The 16,915-nt window shown below is 48.2% G+C and overlaps 1 protein-coding gene across 3 annotated transcripts in view; it reads right to left on the reverse strand.

Annotated features, from left to right (window-relative positions):
* Window positions 1-16,915, reverse strand: part of LOC147639443 (putative serine protease EDA2) — a 198,474-nt gene that overhangs the window by 56,643 nt on the left and 124,916 nt on the right. For all 3 annotated transcript variants that reach the window (XM_086791418.1, XM_086791426.1, XM_086791411.1), the window contains one exon: window positions 6,356-6,450. In XM_086791418.1, coding sequence (XP_086647544.1) covers window positions 6,356-6,450 — 95 coding nt within the window. The remainder of the gene's footprint in view (window positions 1-6,355; window positions 6,451-16,915) is intronic.

The following is a 16,915-nucleotide window of genomic DNA, read 5'->3' on the forward strand; positions in this document are numbered from 1 at the left end:
CAACAGGGGAGGCATGATTGACATCCTAGATGGCACGACATTCTCCGATCATGCACTAGTGATTCTCACCCTCAAGCCAAGCCATGCAGATAACTAGCACTCAGCGAGAATTCAAGACTGCTTGCTTCAGTACTACCCCTTATTTGAGGAGATTTAGACCCCACAATTTTTCACTTGGGCAGGGAATGATCGATCTAGATGCCGTGCTACTAGAGGCTAGCTCCTTCCTTCAAACCAAGACAGGGTGTTCAGAGAGCAGGAGAGGAATTGTCACCATTTTGGGCATCTCCAGAAATCATGTGTGTGGATGGGGTTTGGATGCCCAAAAGATCAAGAATGTACAAGCTTTGGAAATAGGGGATTATCCAGTATAGAGAACCAAGTGTTCGTAGCATGGTCTAGGCACTCGAGACGGTGGACTTTGGAGCTGAAGTGTCAAGTGGAAAGCATGTATGGTGAACTCTTGAGGATTTCAGAGAGATCGAGCAATGAAACAAGTTTCTACGTGATGCTTACATGTATTTCTCATGTGGTGGAACACAAAGAGATCATCTATTGAATTTTAGGAAAAGTTGCTATTTTTGGCAATCTCCGATGGAATTTCTCTTTGCGTCATTACCTCCGGAATTTAACAGAGATCGAGTATTGCCAAAGCGCCATAGTGAAATAAGCTATCATCTGGAATATTCGTCGAGTTGAAGATTGTGCAATTTTTGGCCATTGGCTTTGGGACATGTAACAGATGAGAGGATAAAAGTGAGACAAGTGTCCTCACACTCGTCAAATCCAGGTTTTTGGAAGCTGAAAACACTAATTTTTCACCATTTCTCTTCATTTCTAAGCCCACCATGGCCATATCCAGCTTGGGGAAGATGATTTTCACTACTCTACACCATCTTGCACACCCCGGATGGTTGCTTTTCAACAAAACAGTCCTAAAGCTTGCTGAAATTTCTGGTTTTATGAGATATACAAACTGTTATACAGGTTTATGAGCTCCTGAATGAGGCATAGGGACTGGTCTACAGGTTTATGAGTTCATGGATGAGCCACATGGGCTGGTTTACAGGTTTTGGCGCTCATGGATACGACATACAGCCTGTTATACCGGTTCATGCACTCACGGATGAGCCACATGGGCTGGTCTACAGATTTATGAGCTCATGAATGAGCCACATGGGCTGGTTTACAGGTTTATGAGTTCATGGATGAGCCACATGGGCTGGTTTACAGGTTTATATGCTTGTGGATGAGCCATATGGACTGTCATGCAAGTTTACGCATGTATGGAAGAGCCATTTGCGCTGTTATACATGTTTGCGCACCTATTGAAGGACATGTTGGATAGCCATATCCGATGAAGGACACGTTTATGGTTGTATATGGATAATCCGTCATCTCCCATGGGGAGAGTAAGGCCCTCAAGGCTTGTACATGTTATATTCCTCCTTGGATAAGGAAATACTCCAAGGGATGGTCGGCCCATTCCGGCCTCTATGCGGTGTTATATGTGCAACTTTTATTTCAGCTTTGTGGATTGTTTAATGGCTGTGATTAAATCCCGAAATGTTGAATTGTAATCATGGTCAAGCGATGCACACCCACTCCCACGCTTCTCGGGCAAGATTCATTGGCGTCAGAGCATAAGGCTTTCTCTCATTCTTATGTGAGAACGATCTTATTAAGGTGCATGCTATGGCCATTGGTAGGATTATACATAGCAATACCAAGCATAATGGGAAGTGAACACTATGATTTCTTAAGAGTCAGTGAGGAGGCGTCTATCTTCTATCTTTGTATTATGGAAGCTGCTTCTAAACAAGCTCCAAGCAAGCTGTAATGGAGTTCTATTTGTCTCATGGCTTCATGATGTTTTGACAAAGAAAAAGAGCTAAGTATTCTTTGAAGTTACAAAGCTATTACTTTTTGATTCTTCATGGTATGTGTTTTGAAAACCTAACCCTTGAGTGTAAATGCAAGGAGAAGTATTGTATGTTTTTCTTGAATGTGTTTCAGGAAAAATTCTTGTCATGGTTGAGAAGCCTTGAATTTAGAGATCATCTCTATTGTGAGCACGATGCTCGAGGACTGCAATATATATATATATATATATATATATATACATATATACATACATATATACATATATACATATATACATACATATATACATATATATACATACATATATACATATATATATATACATATATACATATATATAGATATGATCATCTTTTGCATTCTTCAGTTTGATGGCTTTATGGACTTATGGGTCCCTTTAATGGGATGAATTCTTTTCATGGCCCCCTTTATTGGTATGGATTATATCTAGGGAGATTTCTTTCTTGGACGAGATTTATATAGATATTGGGCTTCGCAAGCAATTTCTATCGACGAATCTGTCCGAGTTTATAGAGAAGAAATATTTGGGTATCTCATGGATATGATGCTTTTATGGATAAAGTCCACCTCTACTCCAAGGTGTGTGGCCAGCACAGAGCATGTGGTAAGAGTTATGGTATACAGGTCTATGGATTCGTGTACTTCTTTTCTAGGGATTTGGATCCATCCTCAGGCTTATGGATTATGTTTATGGCTCCCTTTTACTGGGATGAATTATTTTTTTTTGGCTCTCTTTATTTGGGATGCATTGGACTTATGGAACTCATGGTTCACATACACTGTGTAGTCTTCTCTTGTTCTACGTGCTCTCTTGAAGATTTTTTCTACCATCTATGGATGGAACGATAGAGAGCACATGGAAGGGAACATGGGCACAAGCACTTCAGAGGGTAGTGTCAAGCATAACATACCCTGTGTAGTGTTCTCTTGTCCTACGTGCTCTCTTGAAGATTGTTTCTACCATGTGTGGGTGGAACAATAGAGTGCAGATGGAAGGGAACATAGGCACTTGAGAGGGTAGTGTGAGTTGGTGGCCGGAATGCCTATAAACTATTGGTGGCCAAAATGCCTATAAACTATGTGTAGCAGAAACGCTTATGGAACACCAAGCTATCTATGCCTGCGAATGATTGCTTTGTTTTATTACTTGAGCCCACCTAACATCCAAGGTGTGTGGTCAAAGTACCAACACGGAGTGCAAGTGGTAGAGTGGACATGACGCCAGGTTGGCAAGGGACTTATGTCTACGCCAAAGGTCATGCGGACTGACACCTTGTTGGAAAGGGGCTATGTCTACCCCAAGTATCAGTAGACTGGAATCTCGACTTATGGGACTGATTTGTCTCGCCCATTTACTTGGGACATGATTATGATATTTAGACTTATGGGTCTCGCCCATTTACTTGGGACATGATTATGATATCTGACTTATCGGACTGTTTTGTTTCGTCCATTTATTTGAGATATGATAATATTGGTATTGGGGAGACTTAATTATCTCGCCCATTTATTTGGGACATGGATTATTTTTCATCCATATTGGAATCACTATCTCTCCATATGGAGGCCAAGAAGTTCATTGTTCATCTCACCATACATGTGGATTCGTGTTGGGATTGTGAGAGGGCAATTCAATGAACACTCCACCATACGCGTGGATTCGGGTTGGGATTGTGGAGTGAGCACTTCATTGTTTCCACTGCAGGCTCGTTGATGAGAGTTGGGATTGTGTGGGAGAACATGGAGACCGTTGGGATTGGAAGAAAGTATTGCCAAAACTATGGAGATCAAGCTTTTCTATCACCATGGTTTGTGCTCTGGAATGGCATGAATTTGTGTGCATAGCACATGCTTCTCTCCAAGACATTAATTTCTTGTGTAAGGCACTTGTTTCAATGTCTTAGCATGTGGTTGGCGATTTTCATTGGCATATGATTATCTCATTGATATTGGTTATTGAGACAGTTGGCTCTTGTGCCTATGTCTAGCATTTCTTCCACCGAATTCTTGCCCATTTGATTTGGGACATGGTCATATCTTGATATAAGGTTTCAAGCTTTAAAGTTGAGGACAGCTTTTAAGAAGCTGCGGGAAATGTCACCATTTTGGGCATCTCTACAATCCATGTGTCTAGATGGGCTTTGGATGCCCAAAAGATTAAGAATGTACAAGCTTTGGGAATGGGGGATCATCCAATATAGAGAACCAAGTGTTCGTAGCATGGTCCAGGCACTCGAGATGGTTTCTTGGACACAGAAATGGACTTTGGAGCTCAAGTGTCAAGTGGAAAGTATGTATGGCAAACTCTGGAGGATTTGGGAGTGAACGAGCAATGAAACAAGTTTCTACGTGATACTTACATGTATTTCTCATGTGGTGGAACACAAAGAGATTATCTCCCAAATTTTAGAGAAAGTTGCTATTTTTGGCAATCTCCGATGAAATTTCCACTACCTCCGGAATTCGACACACATCGAGTATTGCCAAAGCACCATTGTAAAATAAGCTATCATCTGGGATATTTTTAGAGCTGAAGATTGTGGAATTTTTGGCCATTGGATTTGAGACATGTGGCAAATAAGAGGATAAAAGTGAGACAAGTGTCCTCACACTTGTCCATTCAGCTCTACACATGGCATTGTAGCATTTTCTTGCTAATTTGAATATGAGAGAGTTATCTCTTGCACGAGTTTGAGCTTCAAACTGGTTTTTGGAGGCTGAAAACACTGATTTTTCACCATTTCTAAGCCCACCATAGCCATATCCAGCTTGGGGAAGATGATTTTAACTACTCTTCACCATCTTGCACCCCGGATGACTGCTTTTCAGCAAAACCGTCCCAAAGCTTGCTGAAATCTATGGTTTTACGCAATATACAAGCTGTTATACAGGTTTATGAGCTCATGAATGAGCCATAGAGGCTGGTCTATAGGTTTATGAGTTCATGGATGAGCCACATGGGCTAGTTTACAGGTTTTGGCGCTCATGGATGAGACATACAAGCTATTACACTGGTTTATCCGGATGAGCCACATGGGCTGGTTTACAGGTTTATGAGCTCATGGATGAGCCACATGGACCGGTTTACAGGTTTATGAGTTAGCTGGTTTTATGCAATATACAGGCTGTTATATCGGTTTATGAGCTGATGGATGAGCCACATGGACTGGTTTACACGTTTTGGCGTTCATGGATGCAACATACAGGCTGTTACACTGGTTTATGCGCTCATGGATGAGCCACATGGGCTGGTTTACAGGTTTATGAACTTATGGATGAGCCACATGGGCCCGTTTACAGGTTTATGAGTTAGCCACATGGGGTGGTTTACAGGTTTATGTGCTTATGGAGCCAAATGGGCTATCATACAAGTTTATGCACGTATGGAAGAGCCATGTGGGCTATTATACATGTTTGTGCGCCTATGGAAGGACAATGCATTATAGCCATTTTGGATAAAGGACACATTTATGGTTGTATATGGATAATCCAGCATCTCCCATGGGGAGAGTAAGGCCCTCAAAGATTGTACATGTTTTATTTCTCCTTGGATAATGAAATACTCAAACGAGGGGGGGGGGGGGGGCGCGTGGGTTCAGCCAATTCCAGCCTCTATGTGGTGTTATATGTGCAACTTCTATTTTCATCTCTGTGAATTGTTTAATGGTTGTGATTAAATCCCGAAATACTTAATTGTGCTCGTGGTCAAACGATGCACACCCACTCCGCTTCCCGGGCGAGTTTTAGGAGCCTTCAATGCAACTGAGCCTCTCTCTAGCAGCTTTGGGAGCACACCCCATAGAGTCCCTCGGTTCTTCACGCCCAGATTGAGGCAAACCATAATTCGCTGGAGAGCCTAGAGGAGCAGAGGATTGAGTACACATACCATGCACGGGCTTCCTTTTGGACCTAGCCAAGGGTAAGGGTCTCCCATGAGTTTTTTGCCGCCTCCAAACCCCACTTTTGGCGAATAGGGATTCAAGCACTTCGCTAGCCAGACAGATATATTGCATCAGCGCCTCAGCAGGTTCAAGAGGCAGCCTCGACCTTTTACAACTCTATGCACACTGCTGACCCAGATCCCCCTCAGTTTAATCTTTCAAATGGACTTTAAAGTAGAAGAGATTGCCTACAATATTTGACTTTTGGAATTATAATAGATTTTTGAAAAATGTTCATCAAAAGTAATTTCAATATGGGCTTTAGAGTAGAAGAGATTGCCTACAATATTCGAATTGTGGAATTATTCTAGATTTAAAAAAAAGTTCATCGAAAGTATTTTCATATGGGCTTTAGAGTAGAGAGATTGCCAACAATATTTGATTTTTGGAATTATTCTAGATTTTTAAAAAAGTTCATCAAAAGTATTTTCAATATGGTGTCATGTACGAAAGACAATTGCTTGAAATTCTTTTCTTACAAACAGCTCTCTTACATAAAGATAGGTTACCTGAAATACCAGCTCCTCCATAATACAAGTTCGTGATGTTGACCTCTGGATATGTTCCCATTCCAAAGACATTTGAACATAGATCTAAATGATATCTAAAATGGACCAAAAAAAAAAGACTCTCTCTCTCTCTCTCTCTCTCTCTCTCTCTCTCCTAGCTCGCTTTCATTCAGACTCAGGGTACATGTTCATGCCATTCACAGCCTCAGCATCGGCGATGTATGATATCTTATATCCCTCTTATGGCACTGGATGGAGTTAGACATAGATCTGCATAGCATGCTTGTACTACCCCTTCAGCATATAGAGATGCATCTTGCCTTAGCACTCCATCCACATCCCCACCCCCCTTATATTGTTTGTATATGGGCTCCACCGATCCATGATGATTCACAGTTGTATCCAGACACATGCACACTTTTTCTTTTGTTTCTTTTCTTCCGATGACCGGAAGAACACAGTTGTATTATTTTTTGTCTCATAGGCCGACTTTGGCCTCTCGTAGACGTTAATATATCTTTCTTTCTTTCTTTCTTTCTCTCTCACTAAGAGCTCTCTCTCTCTCTCATAGTGAGAGGAACAGAGTATTGAGACAAGATCTATGGCAGCTCTATACACGAGGGACATGGATATCGCCTACACAGCCTCTTCCACCGAAGATGCTATACTACAGAGATCACTTCATGAGTATCACTGATGATGGATTTATAGAGAGGCCTAGATACATGGAGGGCTTTTTACCACACGGCTCTCGAGTGGCTATTGGTCAGCTTAGAGTTTCATCACACCGATTGGAGATTGAGCCTGGCAGAGCAGCACGGATCCCTCGAGAGGAGAGGGTATGCAGATTGTGCAGAGAGGAGGTGGAGAGTGTGGAGCATTATGTATGCAGATGCAGAGCATATACAGCCATCAGAGAGAGATATCCCATTTTATTCAGAGAGCCACATTCACTCCGCCAGATCTTTGAGGCAGCAGACCAGCGCATACTAAGGAGATCCATTCTAGACATACAACGCCACAGAGAGACATTATTACAGGCTCAGACGGCTCCAGAGGGGGGGCGACAGACACAGATTACTACATTTTTTCAGAGATCCATCCCCCTCCCAACCCCTACACGGCAGGGAATTACTCTCCAGAGCAAAGACACTTAGAGCCCGCAGGAGACAGGACACCTGGCTTTCGGACACCACGCCTTTACCAGAGAAAGATGACAGAGATCAGAGCTCAGTTTCTCAGAGAGGGCGCGGAGCGGCTGGCTCGCCTCAGAGCACACCCAGGCATGTTCTTCAGGGAGCTGTGGACACCCCCTTCACTGATGTATACCATTTTATACCCCCAGTATGGTACACGATGGAGCTACCTAGGTTGCATATCATGATTGTATACTCCATGCATGTAGCTTTGCATTCTCCTAGTAGTAGAGCTCCATCCCCTGCACACCCAGATTCAGCTTTTTTGTTCAGTACTTTTTCATTTTGTTGGGATGACAGAGGATACCCCATACAGGTACTCCGATTTGTCTCATAGGCCGACTTCGGTCTTTTGGAAGACGTTAATAAAATCTTTCTTTCTTTCTTTCTTTTCTCTCTTTTCTCCCTCTGGCTTGCTTTCACGATTGGCTGACTGCAGTAGAGTCTCTCTCTTGTGGAAGGCTGCGCAGGACTGCACTTTCTCTCCTCTTGTGGAAGGCTGCGCAGGACTGCAGGGTGGCCAGGCTAAAGGCAGTGCACAGAGATTAACAGGCGAAGATACAGTAGGGTGCATCTGCGTCAGGTGCAAACAGTAAGGTGCCAGGCCGGTTGTCCTTGTAGCGCTCCTTGGCGCCATATCACCCTGCGTGGACTCATCTGCAGCGCCTCAACCTTCAAAAAGTTACGGACAGAGGTTTCGCTTCAGCCTGTCGCTTTCAGTAGCCAGCCTTCGGCGAATCAATGGCGGCATAGCCTGTTTTGAGTCTCGACACTGGTGACCGGACACCCGGACACAGGTGGGAGATTATAGGAGAAACAAGGGGGGCATTGCTGAACAGAGACACCCGCCTAGTTTAATCTCTCACTCGGTCTTTTGGCGACTGGTGAGCTGCACACGGATGTAGGAGGGGAGGCAGAAGACTGCACTTTCTCTCTCTCTTGTGGAAGGCTTCGCAGGACTGCAGGGTGGCCAGGCTACAGGCAGTGCACAGAGATTAACAGGAGAAGGTACAGTAAGGTGCATCTGCGTCAGGTGCAAACAGTAAAGTGCATCTGCGTGCAAACAGTAAAGTGGAGGAGGTACAGTAAGGTACATCTGCGTCAGGTGCAAACAGTGAGGTGCAGGAGGAATAGTAAGGTGCATCTGCGTGCAAACAGTAAGGTGCAGGAGGTACAGTAAGGTGCATCTGCGTCAGGTGCAAACAGTGAGGTGCAGGAGGTATAGTAAGATGCATCTGCGTGCAAACAGTAAGGTGCATCTCGTTGGCGCCATATCGCCATGCGTGGATTCATCTCCAGCGCCTGAGCCTTCAAAAAGTTGCGGACAGAGGTTTTGCTTAAACTTGTCGCTTCAGCAGCCAGCCTTCAGCGAATCAATGGCGGCGTAGCCTGTTTTGAGTCTCGACACTGGTGACCGAACACCCGGACACACGTGGGAGATTATAGAAGAAACAAGGGCGGCGTTGCTGAACCGAGACAACCACCTAGTTTAATCTCTCTCTCTCTCTTTTAGTGAGACTAGTGAGCTGCACACGGATGTAGGAGGGGAGGCGCAGGACTGCACTTTCTCTCTCTCTTGTGGAAGGCTGTGCAGGACTCCAGGGTGGCCAGGCTACAGGGAGTGCACAGAGATTAACAGGAGAAGGTACAGTAAGGTGCATCTGCGTCAGGTGCAAACAGTAAAGTGCATCTACGTGCAAACAGTAAGGTGCAGGAGGTACAGTAAGGTACATTTGCGTCAGGTGCAAACATTGAGGTGCAGGAGGTATAGTAAGGTGCATCTGCGTGCAAACAGTAAGGTGCAGGAGGTGAAGTAAGGTGCATCTGCGTCAGCTGCAAACAGTGAGGCGCATGAGGTATAGTAAGGTGCATCTGCGTGCAAACAATAAGGTGCAGGAGGTACAGTAAGGTGCATCTCGTTGGCGCCATATCGCCCTGCGTGGATTCATCTGCAGCGCCTCAGCCTTCAAAAAGTTGCGGACAGAGGCTTCGCTTCAGCCTGTCGCTTCAGCGCCCAGCCTTCAGCGAATCAATGGCGGAGTAGCCTGTTTTGAGTCTCGACACTGGTGACCGAACACCCGGACACAGGTGGGAGATTATAGGAGAAACCAGGGGGGCGTTGCTGAACAGAGACAGCCGCCTAGTTTAATCTCTCTCTCTCTCTTTTGGCGACTGGTGAGCTGCACACGGATGTAGGAGGGGAGGCGCAGGACTGCACTCTCTCTCTCTCTTGTGGAAGGCTGCGCAGGACTGCACGGTCGCCAGGCTACAGGCAGTGCACAGAGATTAACAGGAGAAGGTACAGTAAGGTGCATCTGCGTCAGGTGCAAACAGTAAAGTGCATCGATGTGCAAACAGTAAGGTGCAGCAGGTACAGTAAGGTACATCTGCGTCAGGTGCAAACAGTAAAGTGCATGTGCAAGCAAACAGTGAGGTGCAGAAGGTACAGTAAGGTGCATCTGCGTGCAAACAGTAAGGTGCAGGAGGTACAGTAAGGTGCATCTCGTTGGCGCCATATCGCCCTGCATGGATTCATCTGCAGCCCCTCAGCCTTCAAAAACTTGCGGACAGAGGTTTCGCTTCAGCAGGTCGCCTCAGCGGCCAGCCTTCAGCGAAAAAATGGCGGCGTAGCCTGTTTTGAGTCTCGACACTGGTGACCGGACACCCGGACACAGGTGGGAGATTATAGAAGAAACAAGAGGGGCATTGCTGAACAGAGACACCCGCCTAGTTTAATCTCTCTCTCTCTCTTTTGGCAACTGATGAGCTGCACGCGGATGTAGGAGGGGAGGCGCAGGACTGCACTTTTTCTCTCTCTTGTGGAAGGCTGCGCAGGACTGCAGGGTGGCCAGGCTACAGGCAGTGCACAAAGATTAAAAGGAGAAGGTACAATAGGTTGCATCTGCATCAGGTGCAAACAGTAAAGTGCATCTGCGTGCAAATAGTAAGGTGCAGGAGGTACAGTAAGGTACATCTGCGTCAGGTGCAAACAGTGAGGTGCAGGAGGTATAGTAAGGTGCATCTACGTGCAAACAGTAAGGTGGAGGAGGTACAATTAGGTGCATCTGCGTCAGGTGCAAACAGTGAGGTGCAGGAGGTATAGTAAGGTGCATCTGCGTGCAAACAGTAAGGTGCAGGAGGTACAGTAAGGTGCATCTCGTTGGCACCATATCGCCCTGCGTGGATTCATCTGCAGTGCCTCAGCCTTCAAAGAGTTGTGGACAGAGGTTTCGCTTCAGCCTGTCGCTTCAGCGGCCAGCCTTCAGCAATCAATGGCGGCATAGCCTGTTTTGAGTCTCGACACTGGTGACTGGACACCCGGACAAAGGTGGGAGATTATATGAGAAACAAGGGGGGCGTTGCTGAACAGAGACAGCCGCCTAGTTTAATCTCTCTCTTTCTCTCTTTTGGCGACTGGTGAGCTGGTCACGGAAGTAGGAGGGGAGGCGCAGGACTGCACTTTCTCTCTCTCTTGTGGAAGGCTGCGCACGACTGCAGGGTGGCCAGGCTACAGGCAGTGCACAGAGATTAACAGGAGAAGGTACAATAAGGTGCATCTGCGTTAGGTGCAAACAGTAAAGTGCATCTGCGTGCAAACAGTAAGGTGCTGGAGGCACAATACGGTACATCTGCGTCAGGTGCCAACAGTGAGGCGCACGAGGTATAGTAAGGTGCATCTGCGTGTAAACAGTAAGGTGCAGGTGGTACAGTAAGGTGCATCTGCGTCAGGTGCAAACTGTAAGGTGCAGGAGGTATAGTAAGGTGCATCTGCGTGCAAACAGTAACGTGCAGGAGGTACAGTAAGGTGCATCTCGTTGGCGCCACATTGCCCTTCATCTGGAGCGCCTCAGCCTTCAGAAAGTTGCGCACAGAGGTTTCGCTTCAGCCTGTCGCTTCAGCGGCCAGCCTTCAGCAAATCAATGGCGGCGTAGCCTGTTTTGAGTCTCGACACTGGTGACCGGACACCCGGACACAGGTGGGAGATTATAGGAGAAACAAGGGGGGCGTTGCTGAACAGAGACAGCCGCCTAGTTTAATCTCTCTCTCTCTCTTTTGGCAACTGGTGAGCTGCACACGGATGGAGCAGGGGAGGCGCAGGACTGCACTTTCTCTCTCTCTTGTGGAAGGCTGCGCAGGACTGCAAGGTGGCCAGGCTACAGGCAGTGCACAGAGATTAACAGGAGAAGGTCCAGTAAGGTGCATCTACGTCAGGTGCAAACAGTAAAGTGCATCTGCGTGCAAACAGTAAGGTGCAGAAGGTACAGTAACCTACATCTGCGTCAGGTGCAAACAGCCAGGTGCAGGAGGTATAGTAAGGTGCATCTGCGTGCAAACAGTAAGGTGCAGGAGCTAGAGTAAGGTGCATCTGCGTCAGCTGCAAACAGTGAGGTGCAGGAGGTATAGTAAGGTACATCTGCGTGCAAACAGTAAGGTGCATCTCGTTGGCGCCATATCGCCATGCGTGGATTCATCTCCAGCGCCTGAGCCTTCAAAAAGTTGCGGATAGAGGTTTTGCTTCAACTTGTCGCTTCAGCAGCCAGCCTTCAGCGAATCAATGGCGGCGTAGCGTGTTTTGAGTCTCGACACTGGTGACCGAACACACGGACACACGTGGGAGATTATAGAAGAAACAAGGGCGGCGTTGCTGAACCGAGACAACCGCCTAGTTTAATCTCTCTCTCTCTCTTTTAGTGAGACTAGTGAGCTGCACACGGATGTAGGAGGGGAGGCGCAGGACTGCACTTTCTCTCTCTCTTGTGGAAGGTTGTGCAGGACTCCAGGGTGGCCACGCTACAGGGAGTGCACAGAGATTAACAGGAGAAGGTACAGTAAGGTGCATCTGCGTCAGGTGCAAACAGTAAAGTGCATCTACGTGCAAACAGTAAGGTGCAGGAGGTACAGTAAGGTACATCTGCGTCAGGTGCAAACAGTGAGGTGCAGGAGGTATAGTAAGGTGCATCTGCGTGCAAACAGTAAGGTGCAGGAGGTGAAGTAAGGTGCATCTGCGTCAGCTGCAAACATTGAGGTGCATGAGGTATAGTAAGGTGCATCTGCGTGCAAACAGTAAGGTGCAGGAGGTACAGTAAGGTGCTTCTGGTTGGCGCCATATCGCCATGCGTGGATTCATCTGCAGCGCCTCAGGCTTCAAAAAGTTGTGGACAGAGGTTTCGCTTCAGCCTGTCGCTTCAGCGCCCAGCCTTCAGCGAATCAATGGCGGCGTAGCCTGTTTTGAGTCTCGACACTGGTGACCGGACACCCGGACACAGGTGGGAGATTATAGGAGAAACCAGGGGGGTGTTGCTGAACAGAGACAGCCGCCTAGTTTAATCTCTCTCTCTCTCTTTTGGCGACTGGTGAGCTGCACACGGATGTAGGAGGGGAGGCGCAGGACTGCACTCTCTCTCTCTCTTGTGGAAGGCTGCGCAGGACTGCACGGTCGCCAGGCTACAAGCAGTGCACAGAGATTAACAGGAGAAGGTACAGTAAGGTGCATCTGCGTCAGGTGCAAACAGTAAAGTGCATCGACGTGCAAACAGTAAGGTGCAGCAGGTACAGTAAGGTACATCTGCGTCAGGTGCAAACAGTAAAGTGCATCTGCAAGCAAACAGTGAGGTGCAGAAGGTACAGTAAGGTGCATCTTCGTGCAAACAGTAAGGTGCAGGAGGTACAGTAAGGTGCATCTCGTTGGCGCCATATCGCCCTGCATGGATTCATCTGCAGCGCCTCAGCCTTCAAAAAGTTGCGGACAGAGGTTTCGCTTCAGCGGGTCGCCTCAGCGGCCAGCCTTCAGCGAATCAATGGCGGCGTAGCCTGTTTTGAGTCTCGACACTGGTGACCGGACACCCGGACACAGGTGGGAGATTATAGAAGAAACAAGAGGGGCATTGCTGAACAGAGACACCCGCCTAGTTTAATCTCTCTCTCTCTCTTTTGGCAACTGATGAGCTGCACGCGGATGTAGGAGGGGAGGTGCAGGACTGCACCTTTTCTGTCTCTTGTGGAAGGCTGCGCAGGACTGCAGGGTGGCCAGGCTACAGGCAGTGCACAGAGATTAACAGGAGAAGGTACAATAGGTTGCATCTGCGTCAGGTGCAAACAGTAAAGTGCATCTGCGTGCAAATAGTAAGGTGCAGGAGGTACAGTAAGGTACATCTGCGTCAGGTGCAAACAGTGAGGTGCAGGAGGTATAGTAAGGTGCATCTACATGCAAACAGTAAGGTGGAGGAGGTACAGTAAGGTGCATCTGCGTCAGGTGCAAACAGTGAGGTGCAGGAGGTATAGTAAGGTGCATCTGCGTGCAAACAGTAAGGTGCAGGAGGTACAGTAAGGTGCATCTCGTTGGCACCATATCGCCCTGCGTGGATTCATCTGCAGTGCCTCAGCCTTCAAAGAGTTGTGGACAGAGGTTTCGCTTTAGCCTGTCGCTTCAGCGGCCAGCCTTCAGCAATCAATGGCGGCATAGCCTGTTTTGAGTCTCGACACTGGTGACTAGACACCCGGACAAAGGTGGGAGATTATATGAGAAACAAGGGGGGCGTTGCTGAACAGAGACAGCCGCCTAGGTACAGTAAGGTGCATCTCGTTGGCGCCACATTGCCCTGCGTGGATTCATCTGGAGCGCCTCAGCCTTCAGAAAGTTGCGCACAGAGGTTTCGCTTCAGCCTGTCGCTTCAGCGGCCAGCCTTCAGCAAATCAATGGCGGCGTAGCCTGTTTTGAGTCTCGACACTGGTGACCGGACACCCGGACACAGGTGGGAGATTATAGGAGAAACAAGGGGGTGTTGCTGAACAGAGATAGCCGCCTAGTTTAATCTCTCTCTCTCTTTTGGCAACTGGTGAGCTGCACACGGATGGAGCAGGGGAGGCGCAGGACTGCACTTTCTCTCTCTCTTGTGGAAGGCTGCGCAGGACTGCAAGGTGGCCATGCTACAGGCAGTGCACAGAGATTAACAGGAGAAGGTACAGTAAGGTGCATCTACGTCAGGTGCAAACAGTAAAGTGCATATGCGTGCAGCAAACAGTAAGGTGCAGGAGGTACAGTAACCTACATCTGCGTCAGGTGCAAACAGTGAGGTGCAGGAGGTATAGTAAGGTGCATCTGCGTGCAAACAGTAAGGTGCAGGAGCTACAGTAAGGTGCATCTGCGTCAGCTACAAACAGTGAGGTGCAGGAGGTATAGTAAGGTACATCTGCGTGCAAACAGTAAGGTGCAGGAGGTACAGTAAGGTGCATCTCATTGGCGCCATATCGCCCTGTGTGGATTCATCTGCAGCGCCTCAGCCTTCAAAAAGTTGCGGACAGAGGCTTCGCTTCAGCCTGTCGCTTCAGCGGCCAGCCTTCAGCGAATCAATGGCGGCGTAGCCTGTTTTGAGTCTCGACACTGGTGACCGGACACCCGGACACAGGTGGGAGCTTATAGGAGAAACAAGGGGGGCGTTGCTGAACAGAGACACCCGCCTAGTTTAATCTCTCTCTCTCTCTTCTGGCGACTGGTGAGATGCACACGGATGTAGGAGGCGAGGCGTAGGACTGCACTTTCTCTCTCTCATGTGGAAGGCTGCGCAAGACTGCAGGGTGGCCAAGCTACAGGCAGTGCACAGAAGCCTGAAGGTAGAGTAAGGTGCATCTGCGTCAGGTGCAAACAGTAAAGTGCATCTGCGTGCAAACAGTAAGGTGCAGGAGGTACAGTAAGGTACGTCTGCGTCAAGTGCAAACAGTGAGGTGCAGGAGGTATAGTAAGGTGCATCTGCGTGCAAACAGTAAGGTGCATCTCGTTGGCGCCATATCGCCCTACATCGATTCATCTACAGCGCCTCAACCTTCAAAAAGTTCCGGACAGAGGTTTCGCTTCAGCCTGTCGCTTCAGCCTGTCACTTCAGCGGCCAGCCTTCAGCGAATCAATGGCGGCGTAGCATAATTTGAGTCTCGACACTCGTGACCGGACACCCGGACAAAGGTGGGAGATTATAGGAGAAACAAGGGGGGCGTTGCTGAACAGAGACAGCCGCCTAGTTTAGTCTCTCTCTCTCTCTTTTGGCGACTGGTGAGCTGCTCACGGATGTAAAAGGGGAGGCGCAGAACTGCACTTTCTCTCTCTCTTGTGGAAGGCTGCGCAGGAGTGCAGGGTGGCCAGGCTACAGGCAGTGCACTGAGATTAACAGGAGAAGGTACAGTAAGGTGCATCTGCGTCAGGTGCAAACAGTAAAGTGCATCTGCGTGCAAACAGTAAGGTGCAGGAGGTACAGTAAGGTACATCTGCGTTATATCTTTTATCGGTGGGAGAACCTTTCAATATGTGGAACCCGCAGAGGAAGTCAACGTTGTTGGAGCTGCATGCGGGGAAGTACTAGCAGGCCAGGGCTGCTTTGGTGGAGCTGAGCAGTGCTGATGCCAAACCTCAGGAGGTATAGTAAGGTGCATCTGCGTGCAAACAGTAAGGTGCAGGTGGTACAGTAAGGTGCATCTGCGTCAGGTGCAAACAGTAAGGTGCAGGAGGTATAGTAAGGTGCATCTGCGTGCAAAAAGTAAGGTGCAGGAGGTACAGTAAGGTGCATCTCGTTGGCGCCACATCGCCCTGCGCGGATTCATCTGGAGCGCCTCAGCCTTCAGAAAGTTGCGCACAGAGGTTTCGTTTCAGCCTGTCGCTTCAGCGGCCAGCCTTCAGCGAATCAATGGCGGCGTAGCGTGTTTTGAGTCTCGACACTCGTGACCGGACACCTGGACACAGGTGGGAGATTATAGGAGAAACAAGGGGGGCGTTGCTGAACAGAGACACCCGCCTAGTTTAATCTCTCTCTCTCTCTTTTGGCGACTGGTGAGATGCACATGGATGTAGGAGGGGAGCCGCAGGACTGCACTTTCTCTCTCTCATGTGGAAGGCTGCGCAGGACTGCAGGGTGGCCCGGCTACAAGCAGTGCACAGAAGGTACAGTAAGGTGCATCTGCGTCAGGTGCAAACAGTAAAGTGCATCTGCGTGTAAACAGTAAGGTGCAGGAGGTACAGTAAGGTACGTCTGCGTCAAGTGCAAACAGTGAGGTGCAGGAGGTATAGTAAGGTGCATCTGCGTGCAAACAGCAAGGTGCAGGAGGTACAGTAAGGTGCATCTCGTTGGCGCCATATCGCCCTGCGTGGATTCATCTGCAGCGCCTCAGCCTTCAAAAAGTTGCGGACAGAGGTTTCGCTTCAGCCTGTCGCTTCAGCGGCCAGCCTTCAGCGAATCAATGGCGGCGTAGCCTGTTTTGAGTCTCGACACTGGTGACCGGACACCGGGACAAAGGTGGGAGATTATAGGAGAAACAAGGGGGGCGTTGCTGAACAGAGACAGCCGCCTAGTTTAATCTCTCTCTCCTTTTGGCGACTGGT

Source organism: Cibotium barometz, chromosome 4 (assembly GCF_041138505.1).
Source record: "Cibotium barometz isolate CiBa-2024 chromosome 4, ASM4113850v1, whole genome shotgun sequence".
NCBI classification, from domain to species: Eukaryota; Viridiplantae; Streptophyta; class Polypodiopsida; order Cyatheales; family Cibotiaceae; genus Cibotium; species Cibotium barometz.